The following is a 23,698-nucleotide window of genomic DNA, read 5'->3' as shown; positions in this document are numbered from 1 at the left end:
GTTTACACGGGAATCCATGTTTAGTCTGAAAGTTGCCGTTATACCGCATTTGCATGTTGCTAGGGCCCCGTTGTGGACATTTAGAGTATAATTACCTCATATGCGGAATTAATACTGTTATATGGTAATTGTGTTACTATTCAGTGTTTGAGATATGTTTGCTGTGAAACCATTGTATATTCATGTGATTAAGTTTGTTCTTGGTTTAACTTGTTACAGAAAACCACATCTGTATATCCACCAAGCTCTTCAGTAAAGTGGACATCTTCTAAACATTTGTCGAGTGCTTTCTGATCCAAGAATCCATCTCACTCAGTTCTTACCGACTGCCTACCGTGTTTCATACATTCAAATTCATTCATCAACGAACCCTCATTTTCACATTCAGTGAAGAAATTCAAGAATCTTTTCTGATATACAAGTGAATTTCAGAAATATTCAAATGCGGCTTATTCAAAGCAAGACTTGAAGTGATACAGACACATGCAGAATGAGCAGTGAAGATGCTGCAGAACAAAAAGGTTGGTGTCCATTCTCGATTAATACTGTGACTGTTCAGCCATACATCACATTAAAATATCTTCTTTTTTTGTTTCATTTTAGCCCAAACGCAACTGGAAGAAACATCGGAATCAGAAACCTCTTTCCTGAAAAATTCTTTCAATGTAAAGCGCCCGTACGCATGTCTTCAGTGTGGAAAGAGTTTCACGCTCAAAGGCAATCTTAAGGTGCACAAGCGAACTCACACTGGAGAGCGTCCTTACGCGTGTCTTCGGTGTGGAAAGAGTTTCACGCTCAAAAGCTGTCTTAAGGTGCACAAGCGAACTCACACTGGAGAGCGTCCTTACGCGTGTCTTCAGTGTGGAAAGAGTTTCACGCTCAAAAGCTGTCTTAAGGTGCACAAGCGAACTCACACTGGAGAGCGTCCTTACGCGTGTCTTCAGTGTGGAAAGAGTTTCACGCTCAAAAGCTGTCTTAAGGTGCACAAGCGAACTCACACTGGAGAGCGTCCTTACGCGTGTCTTCAGTGTGGAAAGAGTTTCACGCTCAAAAGCTGTCTTAAGGTGCACAAGCGAACTCACACTGGAGAGCGTCCTTACGCGTGTCTTCAGTGTGGAAAGAGTTTCACGCTCAAAAGCTGTCTTAAGGTGCACAAGCGAACTCACACTGGAGAGCGTCCTTACGCGTGTCTTCAGTGTGGAAAGAGTTTCACGCTCAAAAGCTGTCTTAAGGTGCACAAGAGAACTCACACTGGAGAGCGTCCTTACGCGTGTCTTCAGTGTGGAAAGAGTTTCACGCTCAAAAGCTGTCTTAAGGTGCACAAGAGAACTCACACTGGAGAGCGTCCTTACGCGTGTCTTCAGTGTGGAAAGAGTTTCACACTCAAAAGCTGTCTTAAGGTGCACAAGCGAACTCACACTGGAGAGCGTCCTTACGCGTGTCTTCAGTGTGGAAAGAGTTTCACGCTCAAAAGCTGTCTTAAGGTGCACAAGCGAACTCACACTGGAGAGCGTCCTTACGCGTGTCTTCAGTGTGGAAAGAGTTTCACGCTCAAAAGCTGTCTTAAGGTGCACAAGCGAACTCACACTGGAGAGCGTCCTTACGCGTGTCTTCAGTGTGGAAAGAGTTTCACGCTCAAAAGCTGTCTTAAGGTGCACAAGCGAACTCACACTGGAGAGCGTCCTTACGCGTGTCTTCAGTGTGGAAAGAGTTTCACGCTCAAAAGCTGTCTTAAGGTGCACAAGCGAACTCACACTGGAGAGCGTCCTTACGCGTGTCTTCAGTGTGGAAAGAGTTTCACACTCAAAAGCTGTCTTAAGGTGCACAAGCGAACTCACACTGGAGAGCGTCCTTACGCGTGTCTTCAGTGTGGAAAGAGTTTCACGCTCAAAAGCTGTCTTAAGGTGCACAAGCGAACTCACACTGGAGAGCGTCCTTACGCGTGTCTTCAGTGTGGAAAGAGTTTCACGCTCAAAGGCAATCTTAAGGTGCACAAGCGAACTCACACTGGAGAGCGTCCTTACGCGTGTCTTCAGTGTGGAAAGAGTTTCACACTCAAAAGCTGTCTTAAGGTGCACAAGCGAACTCACACTGGAGAGCGTCCTTACGCGTGTCTTCAGTGTGGAAAGAGTTTCACACTCAAAAGCTGTCTTAAGGTGCACAAGAGAACTCACACTGGAGAGCGTCCTTACGCGTGTCTTCGGTGTGGAAAGAGTTTCACGCTCAAAAGCTGTCTTAAGGTGCACAAGCGAACTCACACTGGAGAGCGTCCTTACGCGTGTCTTCGGTGTGGAAAGAGTTTCACGCTCAAAAGCTGTCTTAAGGTGCACAAGCGAACTCACACTGGAGAGCGTCCTTACGCGTGTCTTCAGTGTGGAAAGAGTTTCACGCTCAAAAGCTGTCTTAAGGTGCACAAGCGAACTCACACTGGAGAGCGTCCTTACGCGTGTCTTCGGTGTGGAAAGAGTTTCACGCTCAAAAGCTGTCTTAAGGTGCACAAGAGAACTCACACTGGAGAGCGTCCTTACGCGTGTCTTCAGTGTGGAAAGAGTTTCATGCTCAAAAGCTGTCTTAAGGCGCACAAGCGAACTCACACTGGAGAGCGTCCTTACGCGTGTCTTCGGTGTGGAAAGAGTTTCACGCTCAAAAGCTGTCTTAAGGTGCACATGAGAACTCACACTGGAGAGCGTCCTTACGCGTGTCTTCAGTGTGGAAAGAGTTTCACGCTCAAAAGCTGTCTTAAGGTGCACAAGCGAACTCACACTGGAGAGCGTCCTTACGCGTGTCTTCAGTGTGGAAAGAGTTTCACGCTCAAAAGCTGTCTTAAGGTGCACAAGAGAACTCACACTGGAGAGCGTCCTTACGCGTGTCTTCGGTGTGGAAAGAGTTTCACGCTCAAAAGCTGTCTTAAGGTGCACAAGCGAACTCACACTGGAGAGCGTCCTTACGCGTGTCTTCAGTGTGGAAAGAGTTTCACGCTCAAAAGCTGTCTTAAGGTGCACAAGCGAACTCACACTGGAGAGCGTCCTTACGCGTGTCTTCGATGTGGAAAGAGTTTCACGCTCAAAAGCTGTCTTAAGGTGCACAAGAGAACTCACACTGGAGAGCGTCCTTACGCGTGTCTTCAGTGTGGAAAGAGTTTCACGCTCAAAAGCTGTCTTAAGGTGCACAAGAGAACTCACACTGGAGAGCGTCCTTACGCGTGTCTTCAGTGTGGAAAGAGTTTCACACTCAAAAGCTGTCTTAAGGTGCACAAGCGAACTCACACTGGAGAGCGTCCTTACGCGTGTCTTCAGTGTGGAAAGAGTTTCACACTCAAAAGCTGTCTTAAGGTGCACAAGCGAACTCACACTGGAGAGCGTCCTTACGCGTGTCTTCGGTGTGGAAAGAGTTTCACGCTCAAAAGCTGTCTTAAGGTGCACAAGAGAACTCACACTGGAGAGCGTCCTTACGCGTGTCTTCAGTGTGGAAAGAGTTTCACGCTCAAAAGCTGTCTTAAGGTGCACAAGAGAACTCACACTGGAGAGCGTCCTTACGCGTGTCTTCAGTGTGGAAAGAGTTTCACACTCAAAAGCTGTCTTAAGGTGCACAAGCGAACTCACACTGGAGAGCGTCCTTACGCGTGTCTTCAGTGTGGAAAGAGTTTCACGCTCAAAAGCTGTCTTAAGGTGCACAAGCGAACTCACACTGGAGAGCGTCCTTACGCGTGTCTTCAGTGTGGAAAGAGTTTCACGCTCAAAAGCTGTCTTAAGGTGCACAAGCGAACTCACACTGGAGAGCGTCCTTACGCGTGTCTTCAGTGTGGAAAGAGTTTCACGCTCAAAAGCTGTCTTAAGGTGCACAAGAGAACTCACACTGGAGAGCGTCCTTACGCGTGTCTTCAGTGTGGAAAGAGTTTCACGCTCAAAAGCTGTCTTAAGGTGCACAAGCGAACTCACACTGGAGAGCGTCCTTACGCGTGTCTTCAGTGTGGAAAGAGTTTCACGCTCAAAAGCTGTCTTAAGGTGCACAAGAGAACTCACACTGGAGAGCGTCCTTACGCGTGTCTTCGGTGTGGAAAGAGTTTCACGCTCAAAAGCTGTCTTAAGGTGCACAAGCGAACTCACACTGGAGAGCGTCCTTACGCGTGTCTTCGGTGTGGAAAGAGTTTCACGCTCAAAAGCTGTCTTAAGGTGCACAAGAGAACTCACACTGGAGAGCGTCCTTACGCGTGTCTTCAGTGTGGAAAGAGTTTCACGCTCAAAAGCTGTCTTAAGGTGCACAAGCGAACTCACACTGGAGAGCGTCCTTACGCGTGTCTTCAGTGTGGAAAGAGTTTCACGCTCAAAAGCTGTCTTAAGGTGCACAAGCGAACTCACACTGGAGAGCGTCCTTACGCGTGTCTTCAGTGTGGAAAGAGTTTCACACTCAAAAGCTGTCTTAAGGTGCACAAGCGAACTCACACTGGAGAGCGTCCTTACGCGTGTCTTCGGTGTGGAAAGAGTTTCACGCTCAAAAGCTGTCTTAAGGTGCACAAGAGAACTCACACTGGAGAGCGTCCTTACGCGTGTCTTCAGTGTGGAAAGAGTTTCACGCTCAAAAGCTGTCTTAAGGTGCACAAGCGAACTCACACTGGAGAGCGTCCTTACGCGTGTCTTCGGTGTGGAAAGAGTTTCACGCTCAAAAGCTGTCTTAAGGTGCACAAGCGAACTCACACTGGAGAGCGTCCTTACGCGTGTCTTCAGTGTGGAAAGAGTTTCACGCTCAAAAGCTGTCTTAAGGTGCACAAGCGAACTCACACTGGAGAGCGTCCTTACGCGTGTCTTCGGTGTGGAAAGAGTTTCACGCTCAAAAGCTGTCTTAAGGTGCACAAGCGAACTCACACTGGAGAGCGTCCTTACGCGTGTCTTCGGTGTGGAAAGAGTTTCACGCTCAAAAGCTGTCTTAAGGTGCACAAGCGAACTCACACTGGAGAGCGTCCTTACGCGTGTCTTCGGTGTGGAAAGAGTTTCACGCTCAAAGGCTGTCTTGAGATACACATGAGAATTCACACTGGAGAGCGTCCGTATGTATGTCTTCAGTGCATAAAGAGTTTCAAAGACAGAAGCGGTCTTGAGAATCACATGAAATCTCACACCGAAGAGCGTCCATATGCATGTCTTCGGTGCATTAAGAGGTATAAACACAAACTCACATTAAAGACCACGTGAGATTTCACACTGGATTGTGCCCATATTTGTGTCTTCAGTGTGGAAAGTGTTTCACGCGAAAAGAAAATCTCAAGAGACACATGAGGAGCGCTCATAACCGCAGAGGCTCTGTTGACACGGTCAGTGTTTAGGACTGACGGCTGCGTTTACTTACAGATGTAAATTAATCTGGAAATGTTCTGTTCACACAGCAGCTCATAAATAAGATACTGTTTGTACAAACAAGGTTAAATTCAAAAGATCATCTAATTTCATTTGAACCACCATAACTTAGTTTATTCTTTTTATGACTTAAATTTTAAAATAAAAATATGACCGTAATTACAAACACTCAAGTGGCAATTGTTTGTGACTTTGTTTTGATTGTCTCCTATTATTCAAATAGTAATAAATCATATCACTCAACATGTGCTTGCTATCCTAGCTTTGCTGTTTTTACAATATTTAATAGCCTGTAGTTGATATTAATTAATAACACATTCTATTCTCCACTATGGAAAAGAAAACAGGCAGAAAATTGTCAAGCAAGAGTTTTTACTATGTTAGAGGTCATTAAAACATCAAAATGACATAATGACTAACATATTTTAAACAATACTACATCATTTATTTCGTTGTAAATCTAGGACATTGGTTACCTAACTCTTCATCTAAACATCATAGATGTCATTATGCACAAAGAGGTTGTATTTGTCAGTGTTTGCAATGTTGCTGTTTCTGTTTTCCTTCACATTGGCTTTCCTGCCCATTGCTTGAGCTTCACTCTCTCTGCCTTCAAGATACGACTGGAGAATCTGGAAAAACTGAAGATCACAGATTCAACAGAAGATGGACCTAAAGTGTAGCACAGATTACAGAATAATACATTGTAAAGAATTTCTGTAGAAATTTCAGTATTATTGGCAGCAGTTTGTCAGTAACTTACTGTAGATTTACATTTATGTAATTCACCGGAAACAGTTAAAGATAAATTATCATAAAACACTAACAAGTCTTTATCCTTACAGAAAAAAACGTATAAATAACCGCCTCGTGCAAAGCATTCTGGGAACCAAAATAGAACAAAAACAGAAAAAGGCTTATGTGGATTTCTGATTCCCAGGATGCTTTGCATTAGGCTGTTATTTGATCAGGTTTTTTGTAACGATAAAGACTTGTTCATTTTTAATGTTCATTTATCTTTGAACAAACAAACTGTTGCCAATAAATTAGATAAATATAAATCTACAGTAAGTTACTGGCAACTAGCTGCATAACTACAGCGTTTACAGTGTACGATTGGCAAAACATCTGACTGATAATATACATGCATGCACACTAGGTATAAATTCTGGTTGGATAATTTGAGTTATCAAAATCATGCATAAATATCAATTTGCGCAACACATGCAAGTGTAAACCTAACACAAGCCAGCACTTTGACTTGACTGACAAACCTAACCTGGCAAAACTGAGAAATAAACTAAAATGACAAATTCATGTCCTGTCATGTATCCACTAGCAGATGCACAGATATTCTAAAAGCTCACTCTAAATGCTTACTTTCAAAATGAGCAGAACTTGATCACTGCATGAACACAGAGATTAAAACATAAAGAATCAACAGAGATGTTTGACTCACCAGGGTCCGGCTCTGGGGGTTGCTCAGAGATCTCCACTCATCTGTGTTGGAAACGTTCGACTCAACAGGGACCATCAACAGTGTCATCAGAGCCAACAGTGTCAACCTGGATGCACAACACACAGACATTACAACCACAGCTTTGGGCTTTTCAAACCATCACCTGCCTCAGACCACCAAAACGTCTTAACCTGACCAAAACCTCACATGTTTGCAGCGCCTGTTCCCACGGGCTCAGTTTGAAGCTGGGTTGCCTCTGTTTCCAAAAAGCTTCCTCGCTTGCTTTTATACAGTGTACAACCTATGCCACATGTGAACAATTTTCACCTTCTGACAAATTGGCATTTCTTTTTGTTCAAAGAGTGCCATAATTGATATAATTAAGCTACTTTATAGCGTCATCATGGCTCCCTTAGAGACGTACAGCTTAGAATAGCCTCAAATAATGACAGTGGTATTCATGGATTTAACCTTTACAGGGGCATGATGTTAAAAACTGCCGGATGTGTTCAACATGGAGGTGAAATTAAAGAAAATATTTTAATGAATATTGTGCAGGGGGAACGTTGACAACCAGAAATGTTGTTACTACAAAAACAATTCTCGCACAGAATGTCACTTTAAGACAAACAGTTTTATCACGTGTATGTATGATTTGTTAGCTGGTACATTTAAAGCATCATTTAGGTTTAGGGTATGGTTGGTTTGGGGGTTCATTCATTCATTTTGACCATTTAAAGATAAGTGGTATAAGGTATAAATCTCATAAACTTGATATACATGTTTGTTATCTAATGTATGGTTATTGTGAGAAAACTGCTGCAATATAACATATTTTTCATTACGCAGATACTGAATTCAGAAATGGTTTCCTATTTACCACAAATTGCAGTATTTTTCAGTTTTCCATAAAAGACAGTAATTGAAGTGCACACATTGAGACAAACTCTCTGAACCCTACAGGCGGGGAAAAAAACAAGGCAGGATGTGCTGAACTTTCATGAACTGAGACTTGAAAAAGTTTCCTCTGGCATCTTGGGAGACATTGCCAGAGTTCTTCTGGATTTAGTTTGTCTCAGTTTCACAATTTTCTTCATGGAATAATAGAAAGATTTTTGAACCTAGATCTCTGTGTGGAGCATCCGCTGTTGTCACTTCTTGTGCATACCAAAACCTCAATGGATTATTACAAATAATGACAAAAGGAATGTTTAAAAATGTAAAACTCTATTTACTACTGACACACTACGGCAAAAGATGTTAATATCTGTCTTAACTGGCTTTTATTAAACCATTATTTTATTGCCTTTTGCACATGAGTGTATATCTACGTTCAAAACGCATTTAAACACATTAAATAATTTAAAACATACATGAAAGTTATGCTGGTCTAGTGAGACAAAATAAATCAGTTTTGTACAATGCACTGGCAAGTTTGCAAGATGAACAGACAAAAATTATTCAAATTACTCAACTCATTTATTTATTTAATCAACCATAAAATATACAGGAATCTCTTGTTCTGAGTCAGGGTCAAGCAGTGACCACTCGCTGTACCAGTCACTCCATTTGCCACATAAATGGACAGAAAGGCAAACGCGGATGCCCGCTGACCCACAACTCAGTCGGGTAGCTGTACTAAACAGATTTCCAGTTTCAATCATTCAATCATCAGTTCCAAAGTTTGAACAGAGACAAGGGTTTTCTGACAGGCCATCACAGAAGAATTGAGTGGTTTTGTTTACTAAATCAAAACGAGAATACCTGCCCCAAAAACGTAATGTTAATAAGAGCCAGAAAAAATATAATATATATTTATATTCATATATCAACATACAAAGAGATCAAATGCTGTTCTACCATTGGTTTACACAGTGTTCCTCATCTTGGAGCAAAGCATGCTGGGAGCCGTTTGCCTCATTTTCAGTGCTTTTCACAGACGTAGTGTAACTTCTTCGTAGATTTGTTCTTCCAAGCTGCCCCATGCTTCCATACAGTAATTTACGAAGGCACAAGATGATGATGGTGATGATGAAGAAGAAAACATGGAAAGTAAAAATAAATACCATAGATAAAAATAATAATTTATCCTAAAACTGAAGATGGAGACAAATAGCTTTTTACTTCACTCATGCTTGTGACCAAAAGCATTACAATGCTTATGTCCTTGCAGTTTTCAAACTAATAACTTTGTAATTTCGTTTCCTCAAAGGGACAGAGAAATTCACTGCTATTAAAATCGCTTTTTAAAAAATAAATCATTTCTTTGCCTAAAGGTGTAAATGATCGACTCAGAAGTGCACACTGACTTTAAACCGCTGAAAGCATCACAATTATCCCACTCTTAAAGTTAAGGACTGTTTCAATTCCTGACAATCATAAAGGAGTTGAAAAGAGCTGAATCCCAAATCACGACAGTCTCAAACTGCCTGTGCAAATATTGGTCCCAGGCTGCAGATTCTTGTCTTGTTATTGCCATAATGGGGGTCCGCCCACCGATCCATTACCTTTTTGTGGGTGAAGCAGAGTACTCGGAGGTCTCTGCTAAAGGACAAGATGTGCTGGCAGACTTTGAGCTGATGAATAATGGGGCTGGGAGGACCAGCCTACGACGCCTTGTGTATATGTTTGTGCGCGTGTGTTGCAGGTAGAGACTCTTAAGGCTCTGCGGAGTGGCCGGCCGCCGGGTAATTAAGACAAGATGTGCGCCTCTCCTCCGCCTCAGTAGGTCTCGGAGTCAGAGTCATTTAGCTCGTCGTCCTTGTAGTAGCCGTCATGGCGGCTGATGCTGTTGAAGCTGCAATAGGAGCTGTGTTCGGAGCGGAGCATGGGCAGGCTGTCGAACGTTACGCTTTTAGTGGGGCTGGTGAAGTGATTGATGGTGCTGAACGTGAGGCTGGGCACCGCAGCTCCTCCGGGGGACACTGGCATCATGGTGGCCAGGATTAGTGCCAGGCAATCTGCCACATCTTTGTTAGGAGCACAAGCCAGGGCGGGAGTGTAGCCTTTCAGAGAAATGAGATGAGACTTTTTTGTAAGAATTCAAAAACTGCCAAAATGATAAGGGTTTATTAATATAAAAACACAAGAAAATTGTGTTCTTGGATAATGTTTACATCAAGCTTAGTAAAGAAAACTGCCACCAATATACCAACATATAGTGTATCCGTAGAAGTAATTGTGAATTCAAACTACATTCAAGCTTTTCCTAAGTTTGCAATTATAAGGCATCAACATTTACCGTTTTCATCCACGGCTAGCACACTAGCCCCCTTCCCTAGTAGTTCTTGGACCACCACAGTCAAGCCATTCCTAGCGGCCACATGCAGAGGCCTAGAAGAGAATATCCAGCATACATTTAGATTTCTTTTACAATACATTTTCATATATCTATAGAGCCGCAGAAAAATAAAGAGATTATTCAAATTTTCATTTAATCAGCATTTCTAGATGTATTGTGGTCATTCCAGTCCGGTGTCTGTTGAATTTCAACAAAATCAAACCTCAGGACAGACAAAGTCATCCAACAGCAATGTGAAAGACTGACAGCATGACTAGACACACGAAAACTGTGATATGATTCCAGGTCACCACGTAAAAAAAAATGTTTTTTACTTTTCCTAAATGCATGTACAAACATTACTGTTGAAATGTTTCAAAGTCAATATAAACTTTTATTTGCTGTATCTGAGGTCTGAAAAAAAATACAGAGCATCTTTTCTGTTATTTTGACCCGCTTCTCCAGGTTTCGTTTTCTGCATATTAATGAAAATAGAAACAATATTTTTTAATATTGGAGAAATATTGATAGCAGTTCACAGAATGGATTTTTTTTACCCAAACACATACCTATAAATAGAACGTAAAACAACGAAAATAATTTTGATGTCTTGTGTGCTGCACATACGTTTGTAAAGCTGCATTGGTGGAGTTGATGAGGTTTCTGTCAGTGATCTTCTCCAAGATCAACAAGGCACTGGTTTCATGGCCCTAAAGAGAGCAAACAAAAGATAAAGCATTTCTAATGGCAGACAGCAGTCATTGTCATAGCAGCATTACAAAACGTGGATAAACAACCAGTAAATAGCAGATTACAGTCAGTCATGTCTATTTCAACTTCACTGAGTATTCCACAGACAAGAAAAATTAAAGACAACAAACCCTATGCAGCAGAACAGTCTTTCAATGAAGAAGAACCATAAATGAGAAATGAGAGTGTTTCTCACCTTACTGCAGGCCAGATGGAGAGCAGTGTTTTTGTTGGCGTCCTGCAGTGTGAGATCTGCTTTTGCACTGCTCACCAACACCTCTGACAAACACACACAACGCCAAACTTTACGGATGAATTCAACTACACGCAAACACATTCATTCTGAACTTCAGACTCTCACCGACTGCGTTAGTCTGGCCGTTCTCAGCAGCCATCATGAGGGGAGTTTTGCCACCGGCATCCACGCAGTTCACCTGTGCGTTGTTACCCAGCAGGAGCTGCAGACACTCCACGTGATCTGTGAACGCTGCAGCGTGAAGAGGAGTCCTGACAGACAGAAATTCGGAAATGAGAAACACAGAAGAAATGATGTATTACCGTTTTACATCTTTTAATATGAACTCCAGCATTATGTAAACTTAACCGTTATTGCACTTTGAGGCTTCATACAAATATTTTACTTAATACATCATAATAAAATATATTTACATAATATCCAAAACATTATGAGAAAGAAAAAGGTAGCGTGTTACCTGTTTTTAGAGTCAGTTGAGATGACGATGGCCGCACCAAGCGTGTCTATCAACATCTCAGCTGCTCCTTCATTGTCATTTATACTGAAGGTCATTAAGGAGAAAGCTTTAATACTCCCCACACTTATTCAACACACAGTCCCACACAAAAAAAACACTTACACAGCACAGTGAAGGGGGCTAAATGTGTTCCCTTCAGTCTTATGGAATAACTCCTGCTCCAGCAGCACTTCAACGCAAGTGTCATGACCTGTAAAGAATGAGAGTGGAAACATCTGTGAAAATGTGATGGTGGTATTTTAGGTTTGTGCTGGCTGGGATTTGACCTATAAATAAATATAAAATAAAATGATTTGAATACGAAACAACACAAAAAACATCCTCACACCAATCAAAATGAGAATATTAGACAACTTGTTTTTGCATTATAGCAAATTTGTGCATTGCGGGATCCATACAGCCGCACAGAAATAACAAGAATGAATATTTTACTTTCATTCAGGAGCGTAAACCAAAAATTAGGGACGCTTCGTGTGATTTTCATTTGTGCATCCTGGCATCAGATTTGATGTAAACGGACTGCAGTAGAAACAGGATCTACTCTATCAACCTGTGACTGCAACTGTTTATTCACCGTTGTAACAGGCCCAGTGAAGGGGTGTGTAGCCCTGGTGGTCAGTGATGACAGGAATGCTCTCTACTGACTGGGCAGCATGCAGAAGTCCCCCCAGAACCCCAACGTGACCACAGGCGGACGCCAGGTGCACCGGAGAGCGCCCCTTACAGTCCCGTACCATGAAACTGGCACTGTGCTGCAGCAAAGCCTCCACACACTCCTCATGACCTGTCACCGCCTGAATCAAACAACAAATACGCTCATCATCCAAGTAATTCAACCACAGAAACAAGTACAGCAGTACCTTAAGAATAAAAATAATGTTTTCCGGTGCTAAAAGAAAACATGATTTACCCCTCTGTGCAGAGCAGTGCGACCCCACTTGTCTTTGGCATCTACATTAGCTCCCTTATTTATAAGAGAGTAAACACAGTCCGTGTGTCCGCCCAGCACAGAAAGCATCAGAGGAGTCCTAAAAAACACATACGAATCACTAGTATAGTTTTATTTGTAATAAATCAAAATATGCATCATATGTAGGTCTTATACATACTGGCCAATTCCATCCTGGATATCCACTGCACTCTGCAGGTCGGCATTCCCGATCAACAAACGCAGACACTCCGAATGACCGTTTGTAGCTACAAGGAAAAATAAAATATACAAACACATGACGCTTGAACACATCCTAAGGCTGAGATTTACCATGATAACAGATAAGCGCTTAAACACGTACCGGCAGCATGTATGGGGGTCCGTTTGAGCGTGTAGTCCTTCACCAGAATGGAAGCCCCCTGGTTGATGAGAACATCTACACACTCCACATGGCCTTTAAAGGCAGCCAGGTCCAGCGGTGTGTGTCCATTTGCGGTTCTCACATCCAGGTCCAGCAGAGATTGAACTAGCACTTCCAGCGCCTGGTGATGCCCATGGTATGCCTAAAGACAAATATGACGTTTAAAAGAGAAACCCAACCAAGTATTGGAGGGAAACAAAGTTGAATTATTATAGTTTTGTTTTCAGTTGTATTATTATTTTACATTTTGACGTTTTTATTTTAGTTTAGGTTAACCTTTCAAATTTTCTCAAGTTTTTCAAATAATGTTTAGGCCGACATTTTATTTGACTCCAATTAACAGTAACATTCAAATAGTTTTCACAGAAATAGGTCCTGATCACCCTAATTTGTTTATCTTGCGCTAATAAAGATCAAGGCTGCGGAAAGATCATAAGCACATGGAACATAGCTTTCCCGGAAAATATGCATTGCTCCAAAGAACAAGCATTATTGCTATCAGAATCCTTTTTTTCTGATAACACAGCAAGTTTCCTATAGTCTCCAATTCTATACGTCTGTTGATTTTCAATATTTGTTGAACAAACAGACAGAGATTGTACTCACAGCCAGGTGGAGTGGGCTGACCGGAGCACGTACGTCAGAGTCATTTAAGATGTCTGTCCCTGAGGTTTCCATTAACTTCACAAGACACAAAAGTCCTAATTAGGTCAGATCGCAGAGGGCAGGGCAGTGACTTTTAATGTAGTCCATCACAATACTTACCACATCTAAAGGAGTCTCACTCGCAATCTAATGAAGACAAAAAAATTGTGAGTTGAAAAGCTAAAAGCAGAAATCCTTTCCAGCAACGATTTTAAGTGTTTCCTCACCAGCTCCAGACACAGGCGGTGTCCGTACGCAGAAGCGTAATGCACTGCATTGAAGCCCTGATTGTCTCGGATGCCTGGGTTAGCATCATTCCTCAGCAAATACTCCAGGCACCTAGATAGGGAATGAGGGAACGGTAAATACACACTTCTTACAGCATCGCTCATCAAAAAGTCACATGTGACGCTACAACTCACTTTCCATCAGCATCAGAAGCGGCGGCATAGTGAAGTGGGGTACAGCCCCTTTCGTCAAGCTCATTGACGTTGGCTCCTGAACCCACCAAAGCAAACAGGCACTGATAGTTGCAGTTTGCAGCTGCATAGTGCAAAGGTGTCCTGGAGAAGAGATTGTTTGCTCAGGTCTCACTATCAGGCAAAATACACTTTTCTAACAGGAAATTAAACAACCCCCACAAGCCCTGTGACAGACAGAAGTTAAACAGGTACTAATAGTATAGTAGAGGTTAACGCACCTTCCAAAGCTGTCCTTCCTGTTGAAATCTGCCCCCGTGTTGAGCAGAAGATTCAGACACTCAAGGTTCCTGCAGCGACAAACACGCATTAAAAAACTTTAATGCGCTTTCGAAGAGAATTATTTTTAAAAACACTAGGTGGTGGGTTCAGATCCTTACCCGCCAGCAGCGGCAGCATGTAAACAAGTCCTTCCAAAGTCATCAGGGGTGTCTATATCAAAGCCTGCAAGAAAAAAAGAGACTTGCTTCAGTACATCCTTGTAAGCAATAATGCAGAAAAGCCAATCCATGCACAGAACGCACACCGCCTGCCTAATTCAGCAGCGTCATAGCTTACCGGATGACAACAGCTTACGGCAGCAGTCCGAGAAGCCGCTGAGCGCAGCCAAATGCAGTGGAAACATGCCATGGACTCCTCTACTGCAGGAACAATAACAGCTTGAGTTACAATCACGCAGACGGCAGATGAGGAACTAATTAAAACATCTTATGATACCTAAAATAAATGGAATAATAAATGTCACACCTATTTAAATGCATTTTTGATACACAATTAAACTTTAATGCCAGGGAAAAAGCAGTTACGCTCAATAATTTAAGCTACAATATGTACATTTGGACCACTAGATGGCACAATTTCAAAACAACAACAAAAGGCGAAGCAAAATGACGCAATGTAGGAGAGTGGAATTATGGGACATGTCGTTTTCACCATTCAGAGGCATATGGAGATCGGCAATCATGTTCACGGACGAGGAAATTAATGAATTTTATTTTGTCATTGTTATGAATAAACTTGCAAGAAACGTGGAATGTAATGCTACGTTAGCCCGCGAATTATATCGGACTGTCAATTGATCTGGTAGCGCAATGCTACACAGTTTTATGTGTTTAAAACAGTCATCGTTTAAAAAGTCAACTACGTTTGCGCTTTTTTGGGTTTCCTTTACTCGCCAAGGAGTAATCGTGATCCATAATAACAGAACAGCATATCCTAGATGCTGTATAACCACTTCCGCATTTGCGTGTTGTCGTAGTTTCTACAACTGGAAGCTGAGGGTATTGCGAAGCAGCGGATATCATGTCACTGATATGCGAAAAATACAAGGGAGGGGCCATTATTTTATATAGGCATTTCTCTGGATTCTTGGGAACATTTGGGATAATGTAAGTACACAACTGCATGAAATATATCACACCGTGCAAGTCATTTTGGGATATTTAACAACAAAATTCTTCCATATTGTGGCTTTAACAGGCTCGTTCTTACTTTGCTGTACCAGCTCCATTAGTGATCAGTGTGTTGATGAGAAGCTCGTGTCCGTATCGAGCGGCGATGTGCAGAGGAGTGTTCCCGTTCTTATCTTTACAGTCAATCTCAGCACCTACACACACAGAAAAACACGACAGTGTTAGATACCGTGACCGTGCGCTTCACTTACAGAAAACAGCCAAAACGAAGACTCACCGTTCTGAATAATCGCCTGAGATCTCGAGAACCTTCCATGGATTGCGGTCATGTGAAGAGGGGTCTTACCGTCCTTACTCTTTGTGAAGAAAACACAATGGAGCATAGCAGATCAACTAGGGTTTGAACAACATGTCGACACAAGATTTTTTGTTTATTTGAACCAGCTGACTGTGCTGTGTTATCTAGGATTCCCAGCATATGGAAACTCCTACCCTGATATTAACGTCGGCGCCGTTGCCAACGAGCAGCTCGAGGCAGAGCGCCCCGTGACGCGAGGCAGCGGTGAAGTGAAGTGGTGCGAAACCCTTCTCGTTGACCTGGTTCACATTTGCTCCACACTCGATCAGCTCATTGACCACCACATCCTGGCCGTTGTAGCACGCCACGTGCAGCGGTGTGTTCCCATATCCATTTGGCTCATTCATCTGTAATCACACCCAGATATTAAATGACTACCTGAGATTGAATTCATTTAAGTGTGAATGCATTTATACGTTTTCTATACATTCTTAATGTGCAGAGCAGTCTACAGTACTTTTTTAAATGCATTTCCATACGAATGGATGGAGGTATGTTTGAAACTAGGGCCGCAACAACTAATCGATAATAATCGATAATCAACAAATTTTTTATTCAACAAAGTTATCGATTAGTTGGTCTGTGATGTCACTTGTGATTATATTTGGAAAAACCCAATTTGCGGCGTTTGCACTTTGCAAAGTACATAAATAGCCTGATTTGGGGGTTTATTTAGTTCAGAGGTGGGAGGTAATGAAGTACATTTACTTGAGAATTGGACAGCAAATTCTCTTGCGATTTTGAAATCTCTACTTAAAACATTTTTTTTAGGATTGCTTTTACTTGATTATATTAATTGTTTTTGTTGTTGTGGTGTTGTTTTACAAATTGTGTTGTTTTACATGATGTGATGTCTATTGTGAAGCGCTTTGAGAAAGCAACTTTTAATTGCATTATACAAAATAAATGTATTATTATTATTATTATTATTACTTAATTTGAGAATCTGTACTGTACTATACATATGATTTTTTCCGGAAACTTTATACTGTATTTCACTACATTTGAATGACAAATATCTCACTTTTCATGCCACAAAAAAATATGATTTCCTTGGCCAAGCACCCCCTCCCTCCCACGTTTGGGAGAGACTAGGCTGCTTCTAATCTGACACACCTGAATCAACACATCAGCCTCGGTGTGTTAATGAGGGAGACATCCACAGTATTTTGGGGGGCGAAGGCAAATGAGTTCTCCCATCTCTGATCTCAAAAAATCTAATTAAATTTTTAATCTGATAATTCGAAAAATAATCGTCCAACTAACAGATTATCAAAATAATTATTAGTTGCAGCCCTATTTGAAACGAATCAAAATTTAAAATGCAATACTGTTTAACGTAAAAAAAAGGAAATAGAATAAAGTCACTTTAAATGAAAGCGTGCATTAAACATTCATAGTTTGGTAGATGTTCACACTCACATCCACTCCAAGGTCCAGGAGGTACTTCACCACACTGATCATGCCGCTGGATGCAGCAGCATGAAGAGGTGTGTACGCCTTCTTGTCCTTACACGTCACCTCCGAACCATGAGACACCAGCAGTTTCACCACCTCCATGTGACCTGAGACACACAAACACAGAGGTGAGGATCTAATGGGTAATGAATATTGCCTTGAAAGAGAACGGAGAACGATTTCATTCAGTCTCACCCATGTATGCCGCCCAGTGGATCGCTCTTCTGTCCTTCTTATCGAAGGCGTTTATATTGGCTCCCCTGGAGAGCAGTAACCGCACCATCTGACAACAGAAAACGTGTATTTTACACAAAATTTGTATTTATGAAACATTATTAAAATGTGTTTTCATGGCAGCACAATATGGAGGAAAAATCTTCAAAGATTTTAAATATGTGTGCAAACGCTTACTGACCTCAAGGTGGCCACTGAAGGCAGCGTGGTGCAGGGCGGTGCGTCCGGCCCGATCGGAAACATTAACGTTGCTCAGCAGTGGCACCAAGGCCTCAGCGCACCGTACCGCTTTGTTAGCGGCAGCCACATGCAGAGGGGTCTGCCAGTTCTTATCTCGAGCGTTCACATCGGCAGAGTGCTTAAGCAAAACCTGCACTGCCTCCTGCAGAATAAGAGAAAATATTTTGCATTTCATTTCCCTTTAGATGAATGTACAAGTTTATAGCTTGTAACTAAACGACTAATACAATTCAGGTCACAATTTATCAAAGAAGAATATACACTCTAAAGGATCAGAATGTGTTTGTAAGTCCAAAAGAACATCTACAGCATGTTTTTTGTCTCTGTGATCGCCGTACCTCGCTGCAGGAGGCCACTGCACGGTGCAGAGGAGTCAGCCATTTGTTGTCTTTAGCATTTACCCTCGCTCCTACAGCCAACCAAAACATCAACAAATTCATTACGAATAACAGTACAATACATCAATCAAAGCCACATCTAAAGAATCCGGAATCAAATGGAAGAAACATCAGACACTTTAAAAAAAAGCATAACCTGGATGAATATTCCACACGCATTTACCTGATAAAATTAGAAGCTCTATAATCTCAGCATCTCCTAAGTAGGCAGCTGCATGCAGCGGTGTCCTCTTCTCATTGTCCTGAAAGAAATGCAAGTGTTGTTACAAGCTCTCGAGTCCTGAATATGTTTAGCTGGTAATAAACAGGTGGTTTCTACAATAGGTAACTAAGCTAAATTCTTACTTGGACATTCACATCCTCTTTCTTAAAAATGAGTGAGCGCACTTCATCTGGATCAACATTGAAAATGGCTTTAAGTAGGGGAGGCTGAAACACAGAGAAACATTAAGTAAAAAAACTGACAATGAGAAACTTTGTTGAACTGTGACATTTCAGCGAAGTCTTCAGGCACGAACTTAAAAGTAGAATTTGAGGTTGTTTGGTCTAACTGAGGATGGTAAACATGGTTGCACCTCTTCCCCCAAAGACATCCGACTGCAAACCAAAGCAAAAACACCTCGAGGTAGTGTTGTCATGAGACTACATGTGTAATCGCTTATGTAAGTGCATCTGTAAGTGCAGAGTGATTCGAAATAAAAATCAGCTTATGCCTCTCTGCAAATGTATTTACTAGAAAAGCATAATAGAATAATGTCTGATTCTTCCAAGTGTTGATTTATAATGATGAATCTAAAGAAAATGTTATAAAGGAATTGCTTCAAAGCTTTGATTATTTTTTTAAACAAAAACAAACATGGGACCCTGGACAACAAAACCAAAACGAAAATTAGATATTTACATCATCTGAAAGCTGAATAATTAAGCTTTCTATTGATGTATGGGTTGTTAGGATAGGACACAGTGGTGTAGTCTACGTGATAAGCAGGTATACGCCGTATACCCACAAGAAAAGATCAAGGATTTCCGTATGCCCACTTAAAAAAGCACAATGCTACGTAACAACATCGTTTCGTGTCTGAAAAGTGTGACGCACTCACTTTTGGACCATTGGTGCAACTGGGAGATATGAAACGAAAGGAGATCATGAAAGGCAAGCATTTAAACTACAATATGTCAGTGTTTACGTAAGCCTGCCCCCGAAGCTATTGGAGCATTGGAGAACAACAGACTTCAAATTCAGACTTTTTTCTGTTTATTTTGGTGATCATTATAATAAGAAGTGACAAGGGAGACAATGAATCTTTTTACATCAATATCTGACAGTATCTCTTATTGTGTGTCATTAAAAAGCAGGTCAGTATTTGAGTGATTAACACCCTGTCTACATCAGACACAATGCAACACGACAACCTGCTAGTTCTTAATGGGTTTGTCGTGTCGGCCCGTGCCGCATCCAGTGTGTACATATGTCATTTTAAAATGGGTTGTAATATGTTCTATTGTCTTTTGTTGTGTTGCATCCACTGTGGGGGTTAAGGGTACAGCGCAAAGTGCAGCCTTACATTGATGCACCAAAATTGGTTTAAAACAGAATATACCTTTATAATAAAAAAAAACGAAATAAGCCAGAATCAAATAACCATGCGCAAAATAAATGTGTTTAGGCTAAATGTCTGAATGCAAGGGAACATAATTTTCAAAACAGAAGCCCCAAATAGTAAAATTAATGGACATTTCCCTTAAACATCACGTAACAATGCTGTGCCATACAATACAAGACAAGATCTTGCCTCAAAACTATTCGATAATAATGAATCATTTTTCACAAACGTTCATTACCAATGAACTACCAATAAAGTTACTTGATTTACCGCATGTAAGGAATGCAGTAAAGCATCTTACCATTTAAAAAGACAAAAAGTCCCTTTCAACTTTTCCTCCTGCACACCCTTTCTCCGTCCTCCTGACCAACATGCTTGCTTTCAGTGCAGAGAATGACAAGTTCCAAGTGTTTTGGTTATATTACTTTTTTTGTTTTGTATCATGTAACCAGTCTAAGTAACTGGCTACTATTTAGGGTCACCCCTACTACACACTGCCCCAAACTCACTGGTAGAGGGCAAGAAGAGCTTGCACACAGACACACCAAGCACATAGAGAAAGGGTGTGTGGGAAACGCTAAGCTTTCGTCAAGCCCTGATAAACTCAGTCAGCCGTCTTCTCTGCGAGTAAGATATGTGAGTGACTGTTGGCGTTTACGTGGAAAGGCGAGTACATGGAGGAACGCATATTGAAAACTCCACCACACCACACAGAGAGTGCCGCTTAGTGTCGACGCCAGATTGGCACGCAACATGAGAGAGAGAGGCGCTGAGCATCAACACGCTGAAATAAAAACGTAAAGGGCAATCGTAAAAAATATATTTGCGGACGGCCAGTGTTGATAGTGTGCCGGGTCGCCACAAATAAATCAATGTATGTGAAAAACTCTGTGATGTTGTGCACCAATGTGGGGAGAACAGATGGAGAAGACAATTCAATTGTTTTAACCCAAACAGTAGAAAAGCTTGCTTTTCATGCTTACCAGATATTTGATTGACAGTAAATATTTCACCAATTTCCATTAAGACATTCAGTGACAACATGTGACAAAAGGAATGACACTTCGAAACCGAGACAGTCCGTACCGGTGACACTTGAAGCTATTCTGTGCAGAAACCTAACTCCTCCACATACTCATGCATTTGCAGGATAAGATCTCTATACTTCCATAAAAAACAAGCATCACAAACAATACCCATGCATTCCACATCCACTGTGGTACAGACTCGCTGTGACTTATGGGAAATATGTGCAGTATGACAAAGTAACAGGAAGTGTTCAGTCTCACATTCTTGAGTGTTGTGAACTGGTTTCTAGCTGCTCAATTGACAAAAATGATAACAGCCCAGTGTTCATTTGCCTTAGGGTTTATACCATGCACTACCCTTGAGAACAATTCTATAGCCTACATGGAAAACAATATAATTACAAATCTAATGTACATGAGAGCTTGCATTTTGGAAAAAAGATGTCTTGTTTTTATATAAGTCAGTTATAGATTGAATGTGTGTAAAACAAACACAATACAGCACATTCAGTTAAGGTTGTTGTCAGTAATGGCCAATGACAAGCTCACAATGAGAGTCGTGAGAACACAACAAGCAAGCCCTTGTGCTTAAAGAAAGCTTAGTTTGAAAAAGACTCCATCATTGGCACACTATGGTGCTAAGCTAAGACAAGGCTGTGTTTGTCACACATGCACCTTGCACTCAGTCATATGCACATGCTTTTCAATGTCTTTTTAAAGCGTTGGGATCGTGCTATGTCTCCATTAAAAATAAAAAAGCCCCCCTTGATAATGGCATCACCACAGAGATGTGCTCTTCTGTATCTCCTCCCTCACTAGAGACAACGCAGTGGTGTAAACACAAAAATACACCTCAACACTACAGAGCTTTACTTCTGTTAAGCACACACTTACTATCAATGCCAAGGTCATGGGTTTGATTCCCCGGCAACAACAGACACTTGACTGATAAAATGTACAACCAGAGTGCACTGCAAGGCATTTCCGCATACGAGCAAAATGTGATCGCAACGTAAATGAAAGTTCCTATGAAGAGACATGTATAAAAGAGCAGGACACACACACAATTTTAAACTGTATTATAAAGTGGATTTAAATGGGAGTTGTCCAAAGAAAGGTCAAGTTCACCGTGCCTTAAAGATCCAAGCAGAATACGACAGAGCAAATTATAAGAATTACAAAAGCATATTCACAGTGAAGACCTGTCAACGTTTAGATGTCCAGATGAAGAGGGAAATGTGGTTACTTTAAGACGTCAGTAATTAACTAACGTGTCATCAAAGGTCAAATGTTGAAAATATTTGACAAGCTTGTCTAATGTAAGATCAATCTATATATAAACATGTTCGATGCTCTAGAAACCCCTCACACAAGATCAATAATAACTTCGTTGTTGTTATTACTACTGCAACTATTATATAATTTCATCTATCTTCAATGTATGCGGGTGGGTGGGTCGGTACAGTGCTAACAGAAATCATACACCTGTCGTGCACTCATATAAGTTGCTTTAAGTAAACATTATTATTAAGTTATCATTCTACACGAACGTATCATAAAACCCATGAATTAAAGGATATACGATCAAACATCTACCGTTAGAGTGTAACGTTAGCGGTCTTCTACACAGTAGCACATAAAGATGTTAACCATTTACCAACCTCAAAACACCAACTGTTGCCCGAAAAAATATAACTAAGCAGAAGTGTGATTTATGACTTCATATTTCAATCGATTGTTGAAGTATATATTTAACACCTCATACGTCATGATCCTTTATCCTCGTATCGTGCGCACATCTAGCTTGGCAGCTCCTAGCTACATCCCATACCATACCTGCTGCACGAGATAGCGTGATTAAAAACTACGTATCGAGTAAATATTCAGCTACAATAAACAATATGGGACTTTATAATTGTTCTGCTTTTTAATGTTCGAGTTAAAAGACTTTGTAAAATGTGTGAGGTTGCTGGTTTGATCACTAGCGTGTTAGCATTGCTAGCTCGGCAAGCTGTTTGAGACATCACTCACCTGGTCTCGGATTTTGAGAACCACCATGTTTTGACGCGCTCTTTGGCTCTCATGCAGGCCTGAAAGGATATTATTCACCACCACCAACTGGATGCTGATGAGTTCTTGTCGACAAATCAAGCGTTTTCAGTAGGCCTGTCGTTTCCTATATGCCACTGATGAGCAGGAGAGAAAACTCCATAACATTACCGCCACTGCCTCCTCGCTAAGAAAACAGACGATGATTGGTTACCCTGTAGGTTCAGCGGCAGTAACAAGAACGGCGATTGGTCCAATGCATTGGGGCGAAAGAAGTGAAACGTCGCTAGTAACCGTGATATCATTTGATAAAAGACAGAAGTATGACTTCCTTTGTGGATGGTTATATGCAAGTGTACACTAAGGTTAAAAATGAAAGCAGTTTTGAAAATATAAATACATTATTGTCACAATTTGGTAGTTGGATTGTTGAAATATTTATTATAGCTATATATTATATTTTAATATCCATTGCATTGAATTGAGTATAAGATCAAGATGCATTTGTAACAGATCTTTTGAAATATTTTCTAGCAAATGAAAACTAACCACGAATATGATGAAAATACAGCACCTATTGCTACAAATGATATCTTCATTAAAATGAATCCAGTGGCTTATTAAAATGATATCATATAAAGCAATACAAAATCATTGTTATAATATGCTACAATACGCTTTATATAAAATTTGAGCTTTGAAATTGGAATAATTTAACCCATTTATTTGTGTGAGTCTACTCTGTTACAGGAAGCGCAGACAGTGTACAGAAAACAATGTAACCGGTTCCTTGTATTGTGTTCCTAAAAAGGGAACGGCTCGTTTGAA

General features: G+C 41.2%; 2 protein-coding genes across 2 annotated transcripts; both read right to left on the bottom strand.

The window, feature by feature from the left end:
* Window positions 1-5,839: 5,839 nt before the first annotated feature.
* c16h2orf66 (chromosome 16 C2orf66 homolog) lies at window positions 5,840-8,795 on the bottom strand (the record flags this gene model as incomplete). Its single annotated transcript, XM_079469020.1, has 4 exons — window positions 5,840-5,992; window positions 6,811-6,916; window positions 7,002-7,111; window positions 8,682-8,795. 4 exons carry the CDS (start codon window positions 8,793-8,795, stop codon window positions 5,840-5,842), a joined length of 483 nt encoding a protein of 160 aa, XP_079325146.1.
* On the bottom strand, window positions 7,800-23,059 carry ankrd28b (ankyrin repeat domain 28b). The gene is made up of 28 exons (XM_079470143.1): window positions 22,853-23,059; window positions 18,535-18,618; window positions 18,353-18,431; window positions 18,130-18,200; window positions 17,733-17,933; window positions 17,513-17,600; window positions 17,282-17,424; window positions 15,994-16,206; window positions 15,779-15,857; window positions 15,581-15,695; window positions 14,648-14,730; window positions 14,470-14,533; window positions 14,311-14,379; window positions 14,033-14,173; window positions 13,838-13,949; window positions 13,731-13,757; window positions 13,572-13,646; window positions 12,906-13,107; window positions 12,723-12,810; window positions 12,524-12,641; window positions 12,188-12,407; window positions 11,716-11,803; window positions 11,554-11,637; window positions 11,202-11,347; window positions 11,037-11,119; window positions 10,718-10,800; window positions 10,052-10,143; window positions 7,800-9,815 (listed from the first exon to the last, which is right to left on the bottom strand). The coding sequence occupies exons 1-28, from the start codon at window positions 22,877-22,879 to the stop codon at window positions 9,532-9,534; spliced, it is 3,159 nt and encodes a 1,052-aa protein (XP_079326269.1). The 5' UTR covers window positions 22,880-23,059; the 3' UTR covers window positions 7,800-9,531.
* Window positions 23,060-23,698: the final 639 nt, after the last annotated feature.

The sequence above is a fragment of the Barbatula barbatula genome (genome assembly GCF_947034865.1).
Source record: "Barbatula barbatula genome assembly, chromosome: 12".
In the NCBI taxonomy this organism is placed as follows: Eukaryota; Metazoa; Chordata; class Actinopteri; order Cypriniformes; family Nemacheilidae; genus Barbatula; species Barbatula barbatula.
This window is presented reverse-complemented; position numbering and strand designations above follow the sequence as displayed.

What these genes read in the sequence shown, in the direction of transcription:
- ankrd28b (XM_079470143.1), bottom strand. Translation starts at nt 22,879, where the DNA reads ATGGTGGTTCTCAAAATCCGAGACCAG. An exon ending in CATGCTGCCGCTGCTGGCGG is followed by an intron (nt 14,380 to 14,469) that starts GTAAGGATCTGA and finishes TTGTCGCTGCAG; the next exon opens with GAACCTTGAGTGTCTGAATC. An exon ending in ACCAATGCAGCTTTACAAAC is followed by an intron (nt 10,144 to 10,717) that starts GTATGTGCAGCA and finishes ATTCTCTTCTAG; the next exon opens with GCCTCTGCATGTGGCCGCTA.